The following is a 26,941-nucleotide window of genomic DNA, read 5'->3' on the forward strand; positions in this document are numbered from 1 at the left end:
TCAAAAGAAGAAATATCTATGGCCACAAACACAGACATGTATGCCAAGGCTTGATCTCGTTTTCCGATAAATTAAAACTAAAACTATTATATACCGTTCTTCATCCATCAAACTGGGAAACATTTACAAAAGTGAGAACTATTCAGCACTGGCTAGGATGGGGAGAAATGGGTCTTCTTATTTGTTCGGTGGGAATACAAACAAGTAGAACCTTTCTGGAGATAATGTGGAATCAGCGCTGAGCATCTTAAAACGGTTCCACCCTTTGACCCTCTGCAGCAGTTTATCTTCAGGAAATAAGTCAGAACCATATAAAAATTTATGTATTTACATTACAACATTCTCTCATAAAAATGAAAAATCAGAAAAACATTAATGGCCAACAATAGGAGAATAATTAAATAAATCATGGCATATCTAAAGGCTAGACATTATATGACAACACAGCCTTTACAATTGAGCTTTGAAATCTATTTAATAGCAAAGTTTTCATGATAAAATGTTCAATGATAACAGTATAATACAAAACTATATACGAAGAGTATGGATTTGGGTGGGGAAAATAGACCAAAATGTTAATAGGGTTTATTAGTTATTTTAATTTTCTTCTTTATATTTTTTTTAACAGGTTTTTGATTTTCTAGAAATATATTTTAAAGCAGGGAAAAATAAATATTATAAAAGGAGTTTTTTTATTCCTTCAAAAACAGCCAATGTGTATACAGATACAATCTGCTCTACAAGCATTACTGAGTGAGTTATTATTCTGTATAGAGCACTAAAAACACTAATATTACTCACACATTATGGTGTCCTACTTTACAAGAGCCTATTTTGCTCTGCAAATTTATCTCAGAAGAGAAAATTGCATGTGCCCATATGTCCTGGTGTTGCAATCTCGACAATGAATTAAAGGACAAAATCCAGGTACTTTATAATAACCAGGTTAAAACTGGGAGTACTCGTATGAGGAGACTCAATTATCTCTATTACAAAGAGCCCTTATTTCTCTGCAGTGTGAGAGGCATCCGTCAAAAGATAAATTCCTGCCTTTTTCAGATTCTCTTTATCCTCCCTAACAAAAACAAGCCCAGGGAAATGACAGTTGAGTTGTACAAACCCGGTGTTCAGTCTTCCTGAGAAACTTGTCTTGAAATCAGAAGTCAAATTCCTGGCCTACATCAACCTTAACAAAACACATCCCCCTTCAACAAGCAGCCGCACATTGACAGCTGAGGACTTCAGGATGAATAAAGACCTTTGCTCTGTGGATTCTTTTCATGACAGTACACCTAAGAGGCTTTCTTTTCAACTTGGTATTTAAGAAAGGAGATCTGGTGCCTATCTGTCTTGCTAGTCTTATCTCATAACCCTCACTCAGACCCCAGCCAGACTGGGTTATGTGATTCCCCAAACACGCTTGGACTTCTCCGTGCCTTTGCTCAGGCTGCTCCTCAGCCTGAGACAGTCTCACCCTTAACTTGCACCTGTTGAGATTCCAGGCCCTGGAGGCCATGGTATGCACGTGCACACATGTATTGGGGGGGAAAATAACAACAGAAAGACAAGGTTACTCATATGACAGAAATTCACATGACTCCATGTAAGCAGAGCTGTGTCTTTTTCATCTTCAGCTGTAGTCCCATAGCACCTAACTCTGTGGCCTGTACATATACAGAGAGCAGTAAAAATATTTGTTTAAAAAATTAATTAGTATATTAAACACATTTAAAACATTTAAGACTAAAAATGTTACAACCAGTAAACCAGACAGCTTTTTTTTTTTTAAAGAAATAAGAATTAGCAAAGCAGCAGATAGCATTTCTCAGAGAGTCACAATCTAATTACAGACAGATACATCAAAGTCCCTGTGAACACAATAGCACAGGATCCCACAGTCAAATGGTCAACTTGTTATTTTCCCCAAATCCTCAATTCTCATTACCTTCTAGCCTTTGAATCTCCTCAGCTGTCACTTCCAGTGTTTGATCAGATAGGGACGCAACCTGGATGACCTGATAGAAAACAGAATGAAATGTGTAGATGTGTGTATGTTTGTCTTTAAACAGAGGCAATTCTGGTTTTAACAGAAGACGAGGAAATATCAATCAAAGATCTCCTGTTTTAAGAAACTGTCAGTGTTCCCAGTTGAAGACTAAATCTCAGGTCTTCTTACTTTGACGGCAGTAATTACATTACATTTTCTTCATTCCAGAAGAAAAAACTTGTTTAAAACATTACACAATAAACTCAAAAGACCAAAAGGATAATTTTGGACAAGAAACATAAATAAGGGTTTAAAACTGCCTTCATGTATATTCTAGTTTCAATATAACATGCTATTTCTTAAAAAATGCATAACAGCATTGTATTAGAAATTATTCAGTGAAGAAATAAATGTAATTATGGATATATTGATTACAATGTTGTACACCCAATACATAGTTTTTAAAGTACTTTTCTGTTGTAGGAAGTGATAAATTAGGAGATTGTGATTAATATACACATACTACTATATATAAAATAGATAATTAACAAGGACCTACTGTATAGCACAGGGAACTCAATATTCCATAATAACTTATATGAGAAAAGGATCTGAAAAAGAATATATATACATATAATAACTGATTCACTGTGCTGTACACCTGAAACTAACACAACATTATAAATCAACTGTACTCCAATAAACATTTAAAAAATGGTACGTAAAATTCAAATTAAAAAATAAATAAATCACTTTTCACAACTTAGCTCATTAGACTAACATCCACCTTGAGTTGCATATCACTGGAACTTTTGTTTGGGGGCCAGAGAGACATTTTGTCCATAATTTTCAAATGAAAGAAGAAAGTGACTTTCCTAAAGTAACAAAATAGCCCATGGCAGAAAGACTTGGAAAAAAGAGTACAGTCATAGATGGGAGATTACCTGCTTTCCACAGAGAAATATGTCCAAGCAATAAAGAACCCAGAATTCTAGATTCTCATTATTAAGATAAATTGACAAGGAAAAGTAAAACTTAAACTACAAATTTGATGATTAAAAAGTAGAATTTATATTTTACTGTATAAAGTTCTTTTCAAAGAAAAAAAGTTTCATCCCAATTAGCCCTCTCATAGGTGAAATATAAAGAAGCAGAAGAAAACTCTCTGCAAACATTACTCAGAGTTGAATTTAGAAATACAGAAAGTAGCACAAATTAGATAGTCTTTACTCCAATGGAAGATCATTAAACTTACCAGCTGGGCAAAAGTTGTTACTTTTAGTCTCTTGAAAAGCTCATCTTTTTTGTATCTATAATCTGCAAAGCAGAACGGGACAAATATTTTTCCAGGTTTATTTTGCTTTCTTGGAGGTACTAATTCTTTCTAGTCATCAAGAAATTTCATCAAGAAATGTACCAAAAAATGGTATATTTTTCCAGTTATCTACATGTATTTCCTTGCATTACCTCACTTGATCCTCCTGATACCCTCAGAATTAAATGTGGCAGGTGTTATATCATTTTTGCTTTGGACAGGAGAAGCCTCCAGCTGAAATTCTAAGCTACCTTTTTGGGTCCAGCAATTTTACCTCTTCCCTTTATTTTTATTGGTCTACAATTATCCTTACTATGCTGTCTCTACTTTGACCTCATTGTATAGCATACATTTTTGTAAGTCCTTTAAATCCTTTTCAGAACAAGCAGGGGATAAATATCTGAATTTTACAAATGAGGACAAAGACCCAGAGAAGCTGAGGTGCCCTAGGTCAAAAGCTGGTAAGACATTTATACCCCAGTATTCTGTCTCTGTCCTAGAAGGAGAATAATTATTCCTGAGGTTACAAACTATGCTAGAAATGGAGGAAGACCTTTTTTTCCTGGAGTCAATACTGGGCACAAACTTATGATTGGTCCTGATAATCTCTTATATCAATTTTCCTTCAACTTTACTTCAATAAAAATCAACTTATTGCAGTTTTGCAATAGGAAAAAGTTCTGGAGATCTATTGTACGACAAAGTAAATATACTTAACAGTACTGAACTGTATACTGAAAAATTTATAATCAAAGATTTATGATGGTAAATCTTTGTGGGTTTTTTTAAAAACCAAAATTAGAAAAAAAAGAAAAATCAACGGAAAACATCAATATTTATTCAATGCTATCTTTACAATTCTGAGACATAACTCAAACTTTTGCATTCGTTTGTTAAACAGTTAAGAAATACAGCCAAACTCACTTTATTATTTGTCCCATAGAGGCATGTTAAAAGCTGGCCTCCCTAAACTTTTCTGAAGAAGACTTGCCAATTCTGAAGAGTTTCCAGCATGGAACTCCTGCCCACCCCTACTCTTCACTCTTCTTCTAGTTTATATATTGACATCCTTGACTCCTTAAATACTACCTCATTATTTCAGAATTACTGAAGGTTAGCTGGATAATTACTCAAGTCTCATAAACAAAGAATCCTAGCAAAGGAAAGGCTTAAAGGTACTTAATATTATTTACTTGGTTATACTAATCATTCCCACGAACTTTCCAAAACACCAGCGCACACCAGATAGCTACTTTGGAGGATAATGTGAGCATGGTTTACCAAACACCTTGAAGCTCAGAGTCGGGAAATGATAGGATCTTAAAAACATGCCTTCTCTAAGTACCTCAAGACTCTTTCTGATGAGGAACTAAAGCTTCTCTGTTCTAAAATGTCCTAAAGATAGCAATTTGGCTAAAAATTGATTTTTCTTTCTGGAAATTCTTAAAACAGTTTCTTCTAGATACAACAAGATAACAAACCCAGACGCAAAGTAGTTTCTAAAACACATCAGAATGCAGACCCGAATAAGCTGAGCAGAAGCTTTAGAAAGTGCAACTCAACTACAGTATTTCTCTCAGTTGCCATCAGCTTGCCCACCCAAAGTCATTTATGTAAATCAAAACGGCAATAAGTCAGCCAATGAAAATAGTCAATAGCTTTAAAAGGAGTTTGCACTGTGGCATTTATCCATTGCTATTCTTTTGGTATAGTTAACATAGTTGGAAGTACTACTCTAGTTCTTCACATTCTATGTACAAAATACACACATTAAAATCCTCTTTATATAGAAATCACCTTAAATAAGAAAACAGGCACTGCTGTTTTCTAATGATCGGCATTTCCAGCATCCTCTCATACGCACTAGAAATTGCACTGCACGTTTGAACCTGAACTCTACATACCTGGTTCTGGTTTAGAAGGACAGCCATCATGAGGACTTTCTGACATTATTACTCAGATAAAAGATTAAGCTAGACGCTTTACAGTAAGTCTTAAATTTTATAAAAAGGATAACTTGGAAAGCTCTGTCAGTCTGTCCCTGCGAGGGCGAACAGAGCTTTAAGAATGGAGCTTCTGCTACTGTAGCTTCTCCCGGACTCTATAATGGAGACAAACAATCCTAGTTTCAGATATGTTATCAAGTGTTGCCTCTCCGGTAAGTCTGGAGTCTAAGTGTGTCTCTCTCGAGTTACTGGAAGGACAGAGACCTAACTATCTAGGATGCTTCACACCGGGTCCAACCAGTGTCATCTAACCACCAGAAGCCAAGAATGGGCTTTGTGAATGGTCAATAGACACAGGGTGTCTATTTTCCCCAGGCAGAGTTGAAAGAATATTCAGATCACAAAGGAATTCTGCGTTTTCAGGGTTCTGTTAAAACGCGTTATTAGCAAAGGGAAGTTGGGCTCACAGTGGAAGACAAATCAAAGGAAGTAACAGGACAAGGTTTGTGATTTCACAGAAAGACATGGCATCTAAGGTAATCTGAGAAAAGAGATGGGTTTAGGGTGTCACAAAACAAGGCAACATTCTCTCCTCCTTCTGACCCAAAAGAACACCTACAACAGAAGATGGGAAAAGAGAAGGAAATATTTTCCAAGATGTAGATCCCAAACCAGAATCTGAAGTAATTCTAGCTGGAGAATCAGCACAAAGTGTGTGAAACAAGGTGAGTGGAACCTCCTGTCTTACTAAAAGGAAGCCCACAACTTCTGAAGAGGGAAGGTGAAGTACGCATTTTCAAGGACTCTAACCCACAGGTATTCCTTTTGGGAGATAAGCTCCATTTAAAGTTGATATATCACAGAAACCACATTGTGCTTTTATGAGGAATATTTTAAACAGGGTTTCAGCAAGCTGGGTGGCATGGGACAATTTTTATATGGGACAAATTTTGGTGTGGATGGGTGAGTTTACACTCAGCTACCTATGCTTAGGCGGTGAAAAAGGCTACAAACCAGAACAGAAGCAGGCCAGTTGAATTTTGCGCCCAGTGGATGAATTAAGGATGACAACAATAAAGTTTAGGTGAGTAAACAAGATTTTTTTCATAGTTTAAAAATTTAATATACACATATGTATGAATGTAAAGTGGAATATTTTGCAGATACATAACATTTTAAATATATAGCATAAATGTATAAAGTATAAAATATATAAGAAAAAAGGATACTGTGATATTACACATTAAAAAACAAATGTCTATAGCATCAGTCCTTATAGCTGAATGTAGCAAATAACAGATTCAGCACGGAGCTGCTCCTGCTGCTGCTGCTGCTAAGTCGCTTCAGTCGTGTCTGACTCTGTGCAACCCCATAGACGGCAGCCCACCAGGCTCCCCCGTCCCTGGGATTCTCCAGGCAAGAACACTGGAGTGGGTTGCCATTTCCTTCTCCAATGCATGAAAGTGAAAAGTGAAAGTGAAGTCACTCAGCCGTGTCGGACTCTTAGCAACCCCATGGACTGCAGTCTACCAGGCTCCTCTGTCCACGGATTTTCCAGGCAGGAGTACTGGAGTGGGGTGCCATCGCCTTCTCCAGGAGCTGTTCCTGACTCCATGTCTATTGTCTGGGGTTTCTCAATACTGCAGCAATTCAAAAGGAACAGGAACATTATCATTGAAATTAAAAGTCCTGCTATGTATGTAAAAACAAAAGTTCTGGTGAATTCTGGATTTGTAATATTTTCTTCTCAGAAGGTATATTCTACCAGAGCCAGGTCCTGAACTGCTACCAATCAGAGCAGCTCTCTGCTCAATACTGCCCTAGCACTGGGTTCTCCTACTGAAGCTATGAGCAAATCCATCTAAGAAAACAGATGTCCCTGCTTCTCTGATTCTGGCCATGATGTGTACATTTTACATCTGTTTTGGACACAGATTGAAAAATTATAATTTTGTGCAAGCGCAATGCACTCAGTGACTAGAAGCATATCTTTGCCAAAGATTAGTTTTTTAAAAGGATGTGTATGAAATATGATTTTTAATTAAAAGAAAGCTGACTGCAATGAATTTATAATGCATAACACTACTTTAAGAATAAGCTCTTTCTCACACCTCTCTTTCGTGAATACTGTCGAATTTATACTGAAAAGAATGCTATGAAATAAGATATTATTACTCCTATCTCAGGTACAGAGAAAATAAGAAAATAGGAAAGATTAAGTACCTTGAATACAGATCATAAAGACTGCAGTGCAATGAAACTAGAAGCTGGGGTTCTCACTGCTTAGCTAGAGATTATTTCATATTCCAACATTAATATCTCCCATGGGATTTAAGGTGGGCAGAACTCAGACCCAAAGACCACAGCCTCAGCAGCTGACCCGATGGTACAGTGTTCCCCACATCCTTCAGGGCATCTGCCATGCTCACCTGACTCCCATAGCTTTGTATGTGAGTCACCTGTAGAGTATGGTTAGGATTGTTAATAACCAACTTCCAGAGCCACTATAGGGTTCCATTACCCCACACCATAAATAGTCTTACTCACTTTTTTTGATCTCTTCTAGCTTCTCAATGTATTTAGTCATACTGTTACCTAAAAAGAGAAGGATTTTAAATATGCTTTTAATGGAAGAAAATGACGTCTGAGCCTTCCCATCCTGTTTTTACAGAACTGCAGCAGACAAATGGATCAGACATAGTAAACAGTCTTTATACGGCATTGTTAAAAGATAAGGAATCCCGGGAAATGTTTTGGTCAAATGTGCTAAGCTGAGGTGCACACCCAATAAACATTAAGAAGTCCCCCCAGGCACTACAAATGATCGCTTTATGTAATTTCTTTTGTTTCTGAGTTAAGCCTTTCATCCTCCATTTATTTGCCCCATAAGCTTTTTTTGTGGGGAAGGTGTGCAGAGGAAGAGAAAGAAGCAACAACCTCTGAATGTCTAAAATGAGCTGCCGTGCCCGGCCAAGTAACCCTTTCCTTTTCACTGAATCTTTGTGGTTTCCTTCTCTTCCCTGAACTTGGTCTTCCACTATTCATGCTGATACTGCAGCCTGAACTAGACCACACAGTCTGTACACCAGTATTCACCATGGATTTGATTTGCTGAGAAATCACAGCAGATCCTCAGCACTGTGGGGAGTCCCCCACCCTCATGTTTTATGGCCTGGTTCTATAACACTAGGTTCTAGCCAAGGTGGTTTGGAGAGTTTTCATGCATTAAAACTGGGCCAGGATCCTTATGGTTTCCAAATGAACTAAAGTCTGGTTCTCAAGCCAGGGGCTATTATTTTTTACCGAGCATACTTCGATTTGATTCAATTCAGCACAGCAAGCTCTATCTGGCACCTAACATGTATAGCAAAAAAAAGGAAAACACTAAAAATACTTTTTCATTTCTAAAACTGTGCTCCTAACTTTTAAGTCTTGAGAGCAACTAGTCAGTTTCAGTCACAAACTTTGGGTAAAAGAAGTGCTCCCGATTAATGGTATGAACTTATGGTTTTCAGCACTGTTCTGAACTTTTCTTCATGTGTAGGTGACAAGCAGAGAAAAGAAAATTATTTCTCTGAAACCCAAAGCACATTTTCAAAAAACAACTTAACATCACTTGTTATTATTAAATCTATACCATCATGGAATAAAATTTCACTGAGTTAGAACATTCTTTTTTCATCTGGCAACACACAGTCCCTAGATCAGAACCGAAGAGCAGGACTGATTCAGTGCAGTCCTGGACCCAGACCGTATCCTTCCAGAAGCTCAGAGACGTGACAGTAGTAGGGCTGCTCAGAAGGCCTGAGGCTTCTCAAGACAGACACTGAGAACACCTCAGAAGAGATCCAAAAAGGCCCAAAGCCCAAGGCTGGAATCAAATATGATCTTTTCTAGGTTCTTCAGGCTGGAATGAACCTGAGATGTTGACCAGATCTCCACAGTGGAAACCATGAATCCTTCCCAGACTCACAGCCTCTCCTGTGCAAGTCTGCACTTGGGCGGGAACTCAACTGGTCAGTACTTGGGTTAGAAGACAGGGCAAATGGCATGCTCCTCACTGTCCCACAGGCTTACTCTTAAACGACTTTATAGGAGCTTCTGGTTGCACATTCCTAGGCCTCTTTCAATGCCAGGCTGTTGACGTGGCAGTTAGTTTCTTTTCACTGGAGAAGCAAGCTTCAGGTCTCCTTCCAGAATTGCCGAAAAACTGAGGTACAAAAAGGTCCACTGACTTGTCCGGAGACAGCAAGTTAGTAACTAAATCGAGATTAGTATTCCCAACCTCCTGGTTTCTAACATGGCTCACAGAAACACACTGCTTCTCTAGCTGTGCTGTTTTAAAAACATGATTTCACTGTGAGGTAAATACGTAGGAAGTGTTACTTTCTTCATAGTAGCAGGTGGGAACCATTTCATGCTCTCAAATTCCCTGAGGCATGCTATGCATGGGAAACAATAGCCAACCTTATCAGATAGTCTTTATTATTAAAACACTGCATTTCCAGTCTATAGCAGTTTCCACTAACAATGTGTCTAAAATCCATTTCTCAGTCAGTTAACAACATGTTCAGAATATTTACACAGCACTTCATCTTGTACCAGCAGAGCCTCACAATGACCCTGTGAGGTATGTTTTCATTCCTACTGATTATTTTTTCCACTAAAGGAGAAGGCAGATACAAAGTCTTTTGCAGAGGTGTACAAATACTTGGCAAAATTAGGAATAAATCTAAGAGTGCTATTGATAAGAAGCTTTTTTCATTATGGCTATTCATTCTCTCCTGTAGGGGGGAAATAAAAGAAAACGGAAGATTTCTGCATTGCTTCAATTGGAGAAATGACTAATCAACACAAGAGAAATCCCTAAAAATGATTTTAGAAAGTACGAAAAGTAGTATTTTTACCCCACCTCATGTACTGCTTGTATCTTAACTAAGCAGCTCATCTTACTGGATCTAATTTCATCGGAAAACAGCTTTTTGACCTTTTAAAAAGAATACAAATGAATCAATTCTATAATTGACTTATTTATAAACATATTTTTATTTTATACAAAAGTAAGGAGGCTAAAAGACTATCAACAGAATAATTTTTTTAATTGAAATTACACATTACCGCCAGATATATTTTCCTAGACAAGACTTTGATTAAAAAAGAAAGTCAGTGGCTCCCCACTGCTTACTGACTGAAGTTTAAACTCCTTGCTCTACTGCTGAAGGCGCCAACGTCTTACCTACCTCTTCAATCTTGCCTTAATTATTAAACTTGACAAACTCTGTGAGTCTTTGGCTCGCTAATATGTCACCTTGCCCACATAATCATAATAGCTCACCCAGCTGGAAGTGACCTTTCCCTCCTCTGAACTTCTATAACACTCAGCTTACCGCTCACAAGGCATTTATCATTGTACTGCCTTATTTGTGTGTAAGTCTTATCTATCTTATTATACTGAAAGCCCTAAATAACTATTTACACGCACATAGACACACAAACACACACACAGAATATCTTTATCCTTTCCACTGTCTAGTGTTGGAGGCACTCAAAAATATTTGCTAAATGAGAAATACTATGAAGATGTACTAGCTGAAGAATCCTTATAATGGATCATATCATAATGTAAATAATCATATCCCAAATTGCTTTGAGTTTTTGGATGCCTGATTTTCTCTAAGCTATACACAACTTGATTTATATATAGTACATATATGTTACGTACTACTTAAATGACCTATATTGTTTCAGGACTCAGGTAATAGAAATGTATAAGGTGGTATTTAGCCTCTACTTAGTTTATAATTTAAGTTTCCAAAAAGAGATATATAAAAAGGTTTTACAAATGGAATCAAGAGAAAGAGACAACTATATTGATATTGCTAAGCAAAGATACAGCACAATCAACGAACTGAGGGGCTCATTCATTAGAGTTTTTCCTTTGTTTTCCTATAATGTAATAACCTTATTTGTACTGAGCCAGTAAGAAAAGCAAGTGATTTTGAGCAGCAGTAATCTAAAGTGGTTAAGATTTATAAGGCAGGAACTCAGTTGCTAAGAGACAATTCCACTGCTTTATTTTTCTTCAATATTTCCCTCCTCTATGGAGAAGTTCTTTTGGCTCGGAAGGAGCAGAAAGCGTGAAAAGAGGCACAGAGGTCCTTTGTTAATCTCAATAAGTTACACGAGCGCATAGCGCTTTCTGGTTTGTAAAAGGCTTTCACATACATTTCTTCCTTTGGTATAAGAAACAGAATTAAATACCAAGCAAAGATGAAGAGTACCTAGTCTGTAATGAGTTTCAGTGCTTAGGATCAAGGCTATTAGCAGATATTCAGGAAAAGTAAAGACTAAGAAGAAAAAAAGAAAATGACTAGTTTGTATGGAGATAAGAAAAGTAAGATGAATTTTTAAAAAATAAAAAATGGCTACAAAAGACTGAGTGGAGATAGTCTATGGAATTTTAGAGAGCTAAAGAAATTTGAAATTAGATTGAATATAGATTGAAATGAGAGAATAATGCCAGGAATGAAAGCGTTTAGGAGACTAACAAAGGGAGAGCCCTGTGGTTTGGAAATTGTCCCTTAATCAGCCTGCAGGGCTACAGACAGAAACCCAGAGAGGGTGCTTGAGAATACACAAGGGCCCTGCGGCGGTGGCTGAACAAAACGCCGGCAGGGATTTCATCGGAAGCATAATCCATTCCGGGCACAGTCTGGCAGTGCTGGGGAGCTGGGAAGATACACTCAGGAACCTATGGAACAAAAGAAATATTTGAAGTTCAAAATAATTCCGATATTTCTAGCCATGGCTATACAATGGTGTTTGAATTTATAAGAGAAGTAGCGTCAGAAGGACAGAAATAAAATATTATCTTTACCCAGGAAGAAGATATCTGGCTTTGAAGAAATCAGTAGAAGGCGATTTGGGTGAAGATTGGAGATGCCACAAAATTCTTGATTTCTTGGGATTAACTCTGAGTTGCTCACTGTTTGGTAAGAAAAGATTAAAGACCCATCTATTTAGCCTAGAAATGAGAAATGCTCATTTGTTCCTGTGCCTATTTCTACTGCTCTGACTGCAGAGCTTAAAAATCATACCTCAGACAGGAATTCCTTACTTTTACTTGACCTTTAAAGTCAGTCTGGTGTTTTCACAGCCAGGATTCCTCACACTTTTCGCCTTATGGCAGACACACATAAGTGGTAACATTTGGACACAACACTGAGGTTTGGGCTGTCTCAGGCCCTGACGGCTAGCCACAGGGCTAAAGAGATCGGTAACCCATAGGCTGCTGTACTGAATATACAGAGAGGTAAGTCACACACACACAAAATGAATAGAAAAAAATGAAAATCTTTCCCTTAAATTGACTTTAACATAATTTTTAAAATCCAAAACAAAAAATCAAACACTAGAATTACATTTCTTCCATACCGACTTTAAAATACACTTGGTTTCCGGCAATGAAGCACACTTTGGCCCTTCCAAAGGTATTATAAAACTAGACTTCTGCTTCCAGGAAGATGAGGTAGGATGTACTTTTCTCTACTCCTCCAGCTAAGTACAACAAAATCCCCAGATGACCCACAAAATAGGAGGAAATATCTGCAAATTATCCTTCAGATAAGGGTCTACTATCCAGGGTATATAACAGAACTCTTGTAACTCAACAATAAAAAGAAAAATAACCCAACTGAAAAAAGAAAACCGGCCAAGGATATGAATAGCCATCTCTCCACGGGAGATGTATAATTGCCAATAAGCACATTAAAAGGTGCTCAACATCATTACTCATTAGGAAAATGCAAATCAAAACCACAATGAAAATACCACATCACACCCACAAAGATGACTATAATCAAAATGATGGACAACAGCAAGTATTGTTGAGGATGTGGAGGAAAAAAGAGCCCTCCTACACTGCTGGTGGGCATGCAAAGTGCAGCTGCTCTGGAACACAGTTTGGTAGTTCCTCAAAAAATTAAACCCAGGGTTAACATCTGACCAAGAATTCAACTTCTAGGTATATAAGCAAGAGAAAACAGGGTAAAAAACATGTGTGCGAATGTTTTAGCAGCATTATGGTCAAAAAGCATAAATAAACCAAACATCTATCAAATGATGAGAAGATACACCAATTGTGGTGCTGTGCTTAGTCGCTCAGTCGTGTCCAACTCTTTGTGATCCCATGGACTGTGGCCACCAGGCTCCTCTGTCCATGGGGATTCCCCAGGCGAAAATACTAGAGTGGGTTGCCATGCCCTCCTCCAGGGAATCTTCCCAACTCAGGAGTTAAACCCAGGTCTCCCGCACAGCAGGAGGATTCTTTACCATCTGAGAAATCAGGAATAGCTATATAAAAGAATATTGTTTAGCATTAAAATAAAGTATTGACACATGCTAGAACAATGATGAACCTTGAAAACATTATGCTAAGTGAAAGAAGTCAGACACAAAGGTCACATGCTGTATGATTCCATTTTTATGAAATATTCAGAAGAGGCAAAGTCAGAGATACAAAACATAGATTAGTGATTACCAGGAGCTGGTAAGAGTAAGGCATAGGAAACTACTGCTTTGGGTATGGGGTTTCTTAATGGGAAATATTCGGGTGGCGCTAGTGGTAAAGAACCCACCTGCAAATGCAGGAGATGCAACAGATATGGGTTTGATCCCTGAGTTGGGAAGATTCTCCTGGAGAAGGAAACAGAAACCCACTCCAGTATCCTTGCCCGGAAAATCTCATGAACAGAGGAGCCTGGCAGGCTACAGTTGCAGGCTTCATGGGGCTGTAAAGAGTCGGACATGACAGAGAGCATGCGTGCACACACACACACAGAAATATTCTACAGTTAGATAGTATTGATGGTCTGACAACCTTGTGAATGTTCTAAAAATGTCTGAATTGTGCATTTTTAAAGGTTGAATTTTATGGTTGTAAATTATATCTTAATTTAAGAAAACATACCCAGTTAGAAAATAAGATTGAATGGAAAAAGAAAATCCTGGAAGGGGTAAATTAAGAGTTTGGGATTAGAAGCTACATATTACTATATATAAAATAGATAAACAAGGTCCTACTGTAGAGCACAGGCAACTATATTCAATAGCTTATAATAACCTATAGTGGAAAAGAATCTGAAAAAGAAAATACATTTTATGTGTATATATATATATATATATATATATATATGTATAAAACTGAGTCATTGCTATACACTAGAAACTAACATGACATTATAAATCACCTTGCCGGAGAATTGATGCTTTTGAACTGTGGTGTTGGAGAAGACTCTTGAGAGTCCCTTGGACTGCAAGGAGATCCAACTAGTCCATTCTAAAGGAGATCAGTACTGGGTGTTCTTTGGAAGGAATTATGCTGAAGCTGAAACTCCAGTACTTAGGCTACCTCATGTGAAGAGTTGACTCATTGGAAAAGACTCTGATGCTGGGAGGGATTGGGGGCAGGAGGAGAAGGGGACGACAGAGGATGAGATGGCTGGATGGCATCACCGACTCGATGGATGTGAGTTTGAGTGAATTCTGGGAGTTGGTGATGGACAGGGAGGCCTGGCGTGATGCAATTAATGGGGTTGCAAAGAGTCAGACACGACTGAGCGACTGAACTGAACTGATACTTAAAATTTAAAAAAATACTGGACATTATATATAAAACAAACATAAGAAGACTCTGATAGGTGGAGCAAGGAAGGCAGATTGGCTAGGGACTTTGGGACCTGAGCAACGACATAATGGTTGAGCTACCTGGGGGTGTGTGTGTTTGTTTTTTGTCTCATTACCCTCAACATGGAGCTGAAGAAGCCAGAAATCCAAATATACCAACAGATGAAAAAATTCCTAACAAAAATCTGCTATCTCCAGCCAAAGGACAGTAAGACAGAAAACAATAAGATAATAACTACCTTATTCCAGTTGCATTCCACAGAAAAGCTATGTCTTACCCTTACCTGCCCATAAAGGCCAGATGGAGAATCTTGATTTTCATCTTTGTTGGGCTGTGATGAGATGCTATCAGAGTACCAAAAAGGATGAGAAAGAGGCTGGGGCTGAAAATGTACTCAAAGATATAATTGCTGAAACCTTTTCAAATTTGTTATCAGTCCCTGGTGGCTCAGACAGTAAAGAATCTGCCTGCAATTTGGGAGACCAAGGTTTGATGCCTGGGTTGGGAAGATCTGGAGAAGGGAATGGCAATCTACTGCAGTATTCTTACCTGGAGAATTCCATGGACAGAGGCTACAGTCCATGGGGTTACAGAGTCAGACACGACTGAGAGACTAATACTTTCAACACTATCAAATTTGGCAAGTAATATAAACTTCAGATTTATAATAGAAGGAAATACTGTTTGGCGTTTACTCCAAAGAAATCCACAGTAAGATGTTATCATAGTCAAACTTCTGAAAACTAAAGAAAGAAATCTCAAAAGCAGCAACAGAAAAATGACACCTGACCTATATGGGAAAAGCAGTTTGAAAAACAGAAGATTTCTCATCAAAAATCAGGTGTCCAGAAGAAAGTGGCACAATATTTTTCAAGTGCTGGAAGAAAAGAACTGTCAATTGGAATCCTACACGAAGAGAAGACACCCTTTAGAAATCAAGACATTCTCATTAAGGAAAACTAAGAGACTTTGTTACCAGTTCAGTTCAGTTCAGTTGCTCAGTCGTGTCCGACTCTTTGCGACCCCATGAATCGCAGCACGCCAGGCCTCCCTGTCCATCACCAACTCCCGGAGTTCACTCAGACTCACGTCCATCGAGTCAGTGATGCCATCCAGCCATCTCATCCTCTGTCGTCGTCCCCTTCTCCTCCTGCCCCCAATCTCTCCCAGCATCAGAGTCTTTTCCAATGAGTCAACTCTTCCCATGAGGTGGCCAAAGTACTGGAGTTTCAGCTTTAGCATCATTCCTTCCAAAGAAATCCCAGGGCTCATCTCCTTCAGAATGGACTGGTTGGATCTCCGCAGTCCAAGGGACTCTCAAGAGTCTTCTCCAACACCACAGTTCAAAAGCATCAATTCTTCGGCGCTCAGCCTTCTTCACAGTCCAACTCTCACATCCATACATGACCACAGCAAAAACCATAGCCTTGACTAGACAAACCTTTGTTGGCAAAGTAACGTCTCTGCTTTTGAATATGCTATCTAGGTTGGTCATAACTTTCCTTCCAAGGAGTAAGCGTCTTTTAATTTCATGGCTGCAGTCACCATCTGCAATGATTTTGGAGCCCAAAAAAATAAAGTCTGACACTGTTTCCACTGTTTCCCCATCTATTTGCCATGAAGTGATGGGACTGGATGCCATGATCTTCGTTTTCTGAATGTTGAGCTTTAAGCCAACTTTTTCACTCTCCACTTTTACTTTCATCAAGAGGCTTTTGAGTTCCTCTTCACTTTCTGCCATAAGGGTGATGTCATCTGCATATCTGAGGTTACTGATATTTCTCCCGGCAATCTTGATTCCACCTTGTGTTTCTTCCAGTCCAGCGTTTCTCATGATGTACTCTGCATATAAGTTAAATAAACAGGGTGACAATATACAGCCTTGATGTACTCCTTTTCCTATTTGGAACGAGTCTGTTGTTCCATGTCCAGTTCTAACTGTTGCTTCCTGACCTGCATACAGATTTCTCAAGAGGCAGATCAGGTGGTCTGGTATTCCCATGTCTTTCAGAATTTTCCACAGTTTATTGTCCACACAGTCAAAGGCTTTGGCATAGTCAATAAAGCAGAAATAGATGTTTTTCTGGAACTCTCTTGGTTTTTAGACCTATCCTAAAGAATGGTTAAAGGAAGCTCTCTAATTAGAAAGGAAAAGATAAAAGAAGGTATCTCAGAATATCATGAAAAAAAGAATTCACTAAGCAAAACTATGCCTCTTTTCAAGTACCCATGGAACATATACCAAGATGGACCATATCCTAGACAATAAAATAAACATCAATACATTAAAAAAAATAATATATACAGAGTACATTCTCTAACAACAGTGGTATCAAACTGGAAGTCATTAACAGAAAGATAACAGGAGAATCTCCAAATACTTGTAACTAAATAACATACTTCTAAATAACCCATGGATCAAAGAAGTCTTAAGAGAGGTAAAAAGATACACTGAAGTGAATGAAAATGAAAATTCAACATATAAAAATTTTTGAGACATAGCTATTAATCAGTGCTGAGAGAAATTTGTATTACTAGCTATATGCATTAAAAAGAGGAAAAATCTTTAATCAATAATCTAAATGCCTATCTCAAGAATCTAGAAACAAGAGCAAAATAAACCCAAAGCAAGCAGAAGAAAGGAAATAATAAAGAGAAAAACCAATAACATTTAAAACAGAAAACACAGAGAAAATTCATGAAACCAAAAGCTGGTTCTTTGAAAAGATCAATAAAATGGATAAATCTATAGTGAAGAAAAAAAAGACACAAATTACCAATGTCAGTAATGAAAGAGAGGCTTCACTTCAGACATTACAGATATCAGAAGGATAACAAGGAAACGCTACAAACAACTCTATGCACATAAATTTGAAAACTTGGATGAAATGTACGAATTCCTCAAAAAACACAAACCCACAACTCATCTAATATGAAACAAACAATTTGAATATCCCCTTAGCTATTAAAACATTACATTCAAAATTTAAAAACTCTCAAAAAAGAAGTCTCCAGGCACAACAGTTTTATTGGAGAATTCTACCAAATATTTAAGAAAGAATTGACACTAATAATATACAATCTCTTCCAGAAAAACAGGAGGGAATACTTCCCAACTCATTTTATGAGATCAGTATTACAACAATACTAAAACCAGACAAAGACAATCCAAAAAACAAACCAAAACTACAAACCAATGTCCCTCATGAATAGAGACACAAAAATCTTTAATGAAATAATAAATAGAATTCAGTAATATATAATAAGAATTATTATACCATGATTGAGTGAGGTTTACTTGATGAATGCAAAACTAGTACAATATTTAAAAATCTATAAAAGTAATCCATTGTATTATCAAGATAAAGAAAAAATATGTATGATTATATCAGTTGAGGTAGTAAAAAAGTATTCAATAGAATTCAATTGTCATTCGGGATTAAAACTCTCAGAAAAATAGGAAAAGGAGGAAACTCCCTCAACCTGATACAGCGAACAATGAAAGACAATGATTTCCCTGTAAGTCTGGGGTAAAGATAAGGATGTTTACTCCAATCACTCATTTAACATAGCTCTGCCAGTTCTGACCAGTGCAATAAGGCAATAAAAGGAAATAAACACATGTAGACTGGAAAGGAAGAAATAAAACTTTCTTTTTTTAGATGACATGATTGTCTACATAGAAAAGCCCAAGGAATCTACCAAAAACTCCTCCCTTACCTAATAAGTACTTTTAGCAACATCTCTGGATACCAGTTAAATGCACAAAATTAAGCTGTATTTCTATATGCTAGCAATGAAAACATGGACACTGAAGTTTAAAAATACAATACCATTTAAAATTGCTCAGAAAAAGAGAAATACTTATCTGTAAATCCAACAAAACATGTATAGGATTTATATGCTGAAAACTGTACAATGCTGATGAAAGAAACAAAAAGTCAAGTATATGGACAGAAATAGCATATTAATGGAATGTAAGACTCAACATAGGAACATGTCAATTTTCCCCAAATTGATAAGACAGGTTGAATGAAATTCCTATCAAATGTATATCAGTATTTTTAAAGTGTAAATAAGATTATTCTACAGTTTACATGGAAAGCCAAAGGAATTAGAGTAGCTAAAGTAATTTTGTAAAGAAAAATAAAGTGAGAATAATCCATCTAACCAATATCCAATTTACTATATACAGCTACAGTAATCAAGACTGTGGTATTGGCAGAAGGATAGACATATAAATCAATGGAACATGGAAGCAACCTAGATGTCCATCAGCAGATGAATGGATAAGAAAGTGGTGGTACATATACACAATGGAATATTACTCAGCCATTAAAAAGAATACATTTGAATCAGTTCTAATGAGGTGGATGAAACTGGAGCCTATTATACACAGTGAAGTAAGCCAGAAAGAAAAATACCAATACAGTATATTAATGCATATATATGGAATTTAGAAAGATGGTAACAATAACCCTGTATGCGAGACAGCAAAAGAGACACAGATGTACTGAACAGTCTTTTGGACTCTGTGAGAGAGGGTGAGGGCAGGATGATATGGAAGAATGGCATTGAAACATGTAAATTATCACATGTGAAATGAATCGCCAGTCCAGGTTCGATGCATGATACAGGTGCTCGGAGCTGGTGCACTGGGACGACCCAGAGGGATGGGATGGGGAGGGAGGTGGGAGCGGGGTTCAGGATGGGGAACACATGTTACACCCATGGCGGATTCAAGTCATTGTATGGCAAAACCAATACAATATTGTAAAGTAAAATAAATTAATTAATTAAAAAAAAAATCAATGGAAGAGAATACAGAAACCAGAAATAGATCTACATAAATATGCCCACTGGTTTTTGACAAAGGTAAACATACAATTCAATGGAAGAAATGCAACCTTTTAAACAAATGGTGCTAGAGAAATTGGACATCCTCAAGCAAAAGTTAATTTCAATCTAAGTTGTACATCTTATACAGAAATTACCTCAAAATGTATCATGGAAACACTTTGTTACATATAAACAAATATTTATAAACAAATAAAAACATATAAACCTAAAATACATAACTTAAAAAAAATTATGATAGAATATCTTTGGGATCTAGGTTAGGCAAAGCATTCTTAGGCCTGACAACAAAAGCAAGATCCATAAAAGGAAATACTAATATCCTGGACTTTACCCAGATTAAAAACTTCTGCTCTTTGAAAGACCCTGTAGGAGGATAAAAACACAGGCTACAGACTGGCAGAAACCATTTGCAAACCATGTATCCAACAAAGGACTAGTAACTAGGATATATAAAGAACACTCAAAACTCAACAACTAAAAAGCAAGCAATCCAATTAGAACACAGGCAAAAAAGACAAACATTTCAGTGAAGATGAAATACAGATATATAGATGGCAAAAAAGCACACAAAGAGATCTTCAACATCATAAGTCATTAGAGAAATGCAAAACACAAGGGCAATGATAGGCTACTACACATCTATCAGAATGGCTAAAATTAAAAATGGCAACACCACCAAATGCTAAGGATATGGAGAAACTGGATCACACTGCTGATGGGAGTGTAAAACGGTCCAGTCACTCTGGAAAACAGTTTGGCAGTTTCTTAAAACACTATAAATGCAACTGCCAAACAACCTAGTAACTGCACTTCTGGGCACTAATCCCGGAGAAATGAAGGCTTATTTTCACACAAAAATCTGTATTCAAATGTTTATAGCACATTTACTTGTAACAATTAAAAAGGGGAAACAATTTAAATGTCCTTCAATAGGAAAATGATTAAACTTGTGACTCTGCAATTCCATGGATAGTAGCCCACCAGGCTCCTCTGTTCATGGAACTCCCCAGCAAGAATACTGGAGAGGGCTGTCATTTCCTACTCCAGGAGATTGAACCTGAGTCTCTTGCATTTCCTGCATTGGCAGGCGGATTCTGTACCACTCTGCCATCTGTGAAGCCCATGGTGCATCCATACTATGGAATATTCCTAAGAAGTGAAGTCGCTTAGTCGTTTCCGACTCTTTGCGACCCCACGGACTGTAACCTACCAGGCTCCTCCATCCATGGGATTTTCCAGGCAAGAATACTGGAGTGGGTTGCCATTTCCTTCTCCAGGGGATCTTCCCAACCCAGGGATAGAACCTGGGTCTCCTGCACTGCAGGGAGACTCTTTACCATCTGAGCCACCACTCAGGAATAAAAAGGGATGAACTACTAATACATGCAACAACCTGGTTAAATCTCCAGAGAACTTCCTGAGGAAAAAATCCAGTCAAAGTTATATACTGTATGATTCCATCTATATAGAAGTTGTGAAATGACAAAATTATACAAGTGAAGAATAGATTGGTGGGAGCCAGGGGTTAAGGAGCAGGTGAGGGTGGAAAGTGGATATGAAGTATCCTTGTGGTCATGGAAAAAAAGTTCTATATCCAGACTCTATCTATCACTGCCAGTATCACGGTTGGGGTAGTGCAGTATAGTTTTGCAAGATGTTACTATAGGAAACTAGGTAAAGTACACGGAATCTCTGTTTTATTACCATTCCATGTGAATCTACAGTGACCTCAAAAGCCCAGATGGTAAAGAATCTGCCTGCAATGCAGGAGACCTGGGTTTGACCCCTGGGTTGGGAAGATCCCCTGGAGAAGGGAAGGGCAACCCACTCCAGTAGTCTTGCTGGAGAATTCCAGGCAAGAATGGACAGAGGAGCCTGGTGGGCTACTGTCCGTGGGGTCACAACGAGTTGGACACAACTTAGTGACTAACACTATCTATAGACACTAACAAGTTTAATTAACAAAAACACTAGATTAAAAAATTCTCAGAATATAAAAGGATATAGGCAATTATTTTGTATTGTAAAAAGAAAATACAAATATCTCAATTTCCAAAAAACTGAATTATTTTCAGATATCATAATTGAGTCAAACTTTAGTTATGAGTTGAGGAACTGAGGAGAAAGAAATGGGTTTTCATTCATAAAACACAATTCAATTTCCAGGAGGAAAAAAAAAATGATGTAATAAACAAATCTATATAGCTGAAAAACATCTCAGCTCTTACAAATTTTAATTTTGAGAAGGCTCCAAAAGAAAGCATTAATCAGTCTTTAAAACATTATCTGTACTTCTCAGAGAAAATATGTATTTTTAATAAAAGTACTTCCTTCTCAGAATAACTTTTTCCAGAAGGGTGGATCACAGTTGCAATTATGGGGAGATAGGTAGAGACGCAGGAGCTGAGGGCACTGGTGGTAGAAGAAATGAGGCTGGAGGAAATAACTGGGACAGCGTAGCCAAAGACACAGGACACAGGACCTCAGGCCAGGTCTCCAAAGTTGACTTTTTTATCCTGCACACAAATCCTAGTTCTGTCTCCTTTATTGAACTTTAAGTAAATCACGTAATCTCTGGACTAAGATTTCCTCTTCCTCAAAGACAGAGATAACATTTTTTACCTCCTCCCATAAAACAGGATATTTGCAAGGACAGATATCTGAACAGCACAAAAATGTTTGAAAAAAAAGGTCCCAAGAAAGTATCTGCAAAACAGGCTCATTTAAAACATTTAAGTCCATTTTATATGGGGAAAAATGCATAACAGAAGAAAATAATTTTGAAGAAGACTAGGAGAAAGAGAAAGAAAATGAATGAGATTTGAACAGTCAACATATCAATTTATTTTCTTAGTTGTCTTGAGGTTATAGGTAGAAAATTCAGTATTGCTAAAGGCATGTGGTACTCCAATCTACTAGCAAAGCCATCTTAATAGGATGGATTTTCCACAGCAGACTTTAAGAGGTTGAAAAAAACTAAACAAACAACCAAAATCTCACAAGACTGCAAATCCACCAGGGGATTGGGGAGTGGTTTTCATCCTGACACTGAAAAATGTCAACAGCATGGAAATAAGCAGTAATGCACTCTTAAATTTCATTTTACCTGAATTGCAGCACTAATTTAATTTTGTCTGGTATTTTAGTTACTCATTCAAGTCTGTCTGCCTCCACTTGAATCTAAGCTCTTTGATTGCAATAATCAACAGTTCACACTCATCTTTACATGTCCCATAGCCCAGAACTTTGCATGTAGCTTCACTCTGCAAATAGGGAATTGAACATGCACAAAGTATAATCGATTACTCCCAGGTTTAAGCAATATACTTAAATTGCTTAATATACTTAAAGGTGTTCCAAGATAGAGGTGACGTCCTGATATTTTTATTAGCCTCAGTCCTGTAACTTATTAAACAATGTTTGTTTGTTTGTTTTTAATCAGTTTTGCAATTTATAGTAAGCTCAATTATGTGAGTGGAGTTTTTAAAGATAATCTGAAAAATAGCTTTCATAAGTCCTGAACTCAAAAAGACATCAGACAAGACAGTGAGAAACTTTTAGCTATGATTTGTTATCAGGCATGACATACTGCTTTTTGTCAATAATCAGCTATTAAGATTTTTTTAAAGTTTTAATTTGTTAATCTTTACTCACCAGTGTCTAGTCTTGACTTGACATGCTGATACCTTGGGTTTTGTGGTATCCTTCTGGTCAGATACTAAAAAATAAGAAAATTCACAAATAATTGGGTTACTGTTGGGAAAGGGACAATGTACTTTAACAATTAGAACAAATTCTAAAATTTATTGAATTTAAAGATGGAAGGAGCTCTAGAGGTCCAACTGGGCTCCTCACTACAGCTTCTCCACAGGTGAAGATGGTTATCATGTTCTGTCAAAACATTTCCATATTTTGTCAAAATAATCTCATAGCACTATGCAATTAGGAAAAAAGCTCTTGAAAATGATTTCTGACATTGAGCCAAAATTGATCTAATTTCCACCCAGTCCACTGATACAACCTAGAATGAACCATTCCACCCTGCCTCAAGCAAGCCATTAAAATAACTAAAGGCAGCTCTTTTCTCCTTTTTAGTTTTCCCCTTCAGATGATGATTTGAAGGCTGTCTTCTCTGGATGCCCTCTAGATTTTATCTATGCAACCTCTAAAAAATGGCACGCAGACCTGAGCACACTGCCCAGATGTTGCCAGGTCAGGACCCGGCTTGGCAGGTCTTTCCTGCAACTCCCCTTGAGTTGAAGCTTCACAGATGTCATCGTGATGGCATCTGCTCTCACGGCAGCTGGGGTGTATCATGGGCTCAGGGAAAGTTTATGGTCAGTAAAAAGCTGTCAGGTCTCCCCTGTCCTGTGCTTTGGTAGTAAATCTGAATCCAAGTACAAGGCATTTACCCATATTAAATTTCAGTGGCATTTTCAAAAGCCATTAAGAGAGGGAAGGCTAATGAATAAAGACATTACAAAATACAATTTTCTTGCTCAGGCTTTTTTTCTGGCCTACAAGTATGAAAAGCAGATGTTCAGTGACAGGTAGCAGTGGAATTTGAGATTAGAACTGGGTAATATCTCTCCAGCTTCATTTTCTGTTCTCTCCCACATGTTCCTGGGTTGAAGTTGCCCAAATGTTCTCCAAATGTACCAGGTTCACTCAGGTTTCCAGTCTTAGCAAATTGTCAACTGTCCATGTGTAAAACTTCACTTCCTCTATAAAGGTGTCCAGGGTGAAATTAGCTACTTTCTCTCTGGCTCCTAGAGGACTGAACCCTGCACTATTGTTTATACCTTGACCTTCTTTTCTAGCCTAGGATTTCCTTGAGGGTAGGAATGATAACTTACTCAAATTTGTTTTCACCCAGGACCTAGCACATGGAGGGCACATTTACTGATATTCAACCAATAAATAAATATCTAGAATGAGGATTTTGTTGTTTGCTGTTCAGTCACTCAGTTGTGTCCGATTCTTTCTGACCCCATGGACTGCAGCCCGCCAGGCTTCCCTATCCTTCACCATCTCCTGGAGCTTGCTCAAACTCATGTCCATCGAGTTGGTGATGCCATCCAACTATCTTGTCCTCTTGTCATCTCTTTCTCCTCCTGCCCTCAATCTTTCCCAGCATCAGGGTCTTTTCTAATGAGTCGGCTCTTTGAATCAGGTGGCCAAAGTATTGGTGCTTCAGCTCCTGCATCCGTCCATTCAGTGAATATTCAGGATTGATTTCCTTTAGGTTTGGTTGATCTCCTTGCAGTCCAAGGGACTCTCAAGAGTCTTCTCCAACACCACAGTTCAAAAGCATCAACTCTTCAGTGCTTGGCCTTCTTTATGGTCCAACTTTCAAATCCATACATGACTACTGGGAAAACCATAGCTTTGACTGGATGAACCTCTGTTGGCAAAATAATGTCTCTGCTTTTTAATACACTGTCTAGGTTGGTCATAGCTTTTCTTCCAAGGAGCAAGTGTCTTTTAATTTCATGGCTGCAAACACCATCTGCACTGATTTTGGAGCCCCCCCCAAAATAAAGTCTGCCACTGTTTCCATTGTTTCCCCATCTATTTGCCATGAAGTGATGAGACCATACGCCATGGTCTTCATTTTTTGAATGCTGACTATTAAGCCAGCTTTTTCTCTCTCCTCTTTTACTTGCATCAAGAGGCTCTTTAGTTCCTCTTCACCTTCTGCCATAAGGGTGGTGTCATCTCCATATCTGAGGTTGTTGATATTTCTCCCGGCAATCTTGATTCCAGCTTGTGCTTCATCCAGCCTGATATTTCTCATGATGTACTCTGCATATAAATTAAATAAGCAGGGTGACAATATATAGCCTTGATGTACTCTTTTTCCCAATTTGGAACCAGTCTGTTGTTCCATATCCAGTTCTAACTGTTGCTTCTTGACCTGTATACAGGTTTCACAGGAGGCAGGTCAGGTGGTCTGGTATTCCCATCTCTTTAAGAATTTTCCACAGTTTGTTGTGATCCACATAGTCAGTGGCTCTAGCACAGTCAATGAAGCAGAGGTTTTTCTGGTATTCTCTTGCTTTTTCAAGGATCCAATGGATGTTGGCAATTTGATCTATGGTTCCTCTGCCTTTTCTAAATCCAGCTTGAAGTTCATGGTTCATGTACTATTAAAGCCTAGCTTGGAGAATTTTGAGCACTGCTTTGCTAGCATGTGAGATGAGTGCAACTGTGCGATAGTTTGAACATTCTTTGGCATTGCCCTTCTTTGGGACTGGAATGAAAACTGACCTTTTCCAGTCCTGTGGCCACTGCTGAGTTTTCCAAATTTGCTGGCATATTGAATGCAGCACTGTCACAGCATCATCTTTTAGCTCAGTTGGAATTCCATCACCTCCACTAGCTTTGTTTGTAGTGATGCTTCCTAAGGCACACTTGACTTTGCACTCCAAGATGACTGGTTCTAGGTGAGTGATCACACCATTGTGGTTATCTGGATCATTAAGATCTTTTTTGTATAGTTCTTTTGTGTATTCTTGCCACCTTTTCTTAATATCTTCTGCTTCTGTTAGGTCCATACAGTTTTTGTCCTTTATTGTGAGGATTATATTATTATATTACTATTTAGTTTCTTAGAAGAGAACATTAGATTTTAAAACCTATATCATTTGCCCTTGAAAACATAGTTAAATTACAGCATGCCCTGTTGGGAGGACTGAAAAACAAATCCACATGTTAAAATACTTTTTCAAATGACTCACAAAGCATAAAAAATAGGGTATATATATATATATATATATATATATATGTCTTACAGAATATCTATTAGTCAGAGTTTTTGATTTTGTAAACCAGGGAGAATTTTTTAAAATTGGGATACCTACAGAAAATTATCCACATTTAATTTTGACAAGGACATAAACAAAAACAAAGTAAAACCTCACAATTTCCATCTGCTATTTTAATATTAAAAAGAAAGAAAAAATCCTAGAATAAAAAGATCAGCTCTACAGTGTTATTAAAAAACTCATTGATATTGTCTGTGTTTTTCATTTCACCCCAGGCAAATAAAACCTTTGTCATGGACACTTGGCATGAGTACTCAGAGGTGGAACCCCCGAGCTTCTTTATCCTGAGACAGGTTGGAAAGCTCCATCTGATCAGCAACC

General features: G+C 37.7%; 1 protein-coding gene across 7 annotated transcripts in view; it reads right to left on the reverse strand.

The window, feature by feature from the left end:
* The window catches only part of CEP41 (centrosomal protein 41), a 50,200-nt gene that overhangs the window by 10,846 nt on the left and 12,413 nt on the right, over positions 1 to 26,941 (reverse strand). For 2 of the 7 annotated variants that reach the window (XM_010804460.4, XM_059885474.1), the window contains exons 2-7: positions 23,448 to 23,511; positions 12,126 to 12,233; positions 10,161 to 11,999; positions 7,796 to 7,843; positions 3,243 to 3,304; positions 1,946 to 2,015 (exon numbers count right to left, since the gene is read on the reverse strand). In XM_010804460.4, coding sequence (XP_010802762.1) covers positions 1,946 to 2,015; positions 3,243 to 3,304; positions 7,796 to 7,835 — 172 coding nt within the window. In that variant the 5' untranslated portion in view covers positions 7,836 to 7,843; positions 10,161 to 11,999; positions 12,126 to 12,233; positions 23,448 to 23,511. The remainder of the gene's footprint in view (positions 1 to 1,945; positions 2,016 to 3,242; positions 3,305 to 7,795; positions 7,844 to 10,160; positions 12,000 to 12,125; positions 12,234 to 23,447; positions 23,512 to 26,941) is intronic. The other 5 variants (XM_059885472.1, NM_001192121.1, XM_024990556.2 and 2 more) reach the window with 3 other exon arrangements.

This window comes from Bos taurus, chromosome 4 (genome assembly GCF_002263795.3).
Source record: "Bos taurus isolate L1 Dominette 01449 registration number 42190680 breed Hereford chromosome 4, ARS-UCD2.0, whole genome shotgun sequence".
Classification (NCBI taxonomy): Eukaryota; Metazoa; Chordata; class Mammalia; order Artiodactyla; family Bovidae; genus Bos; species Bos taurus.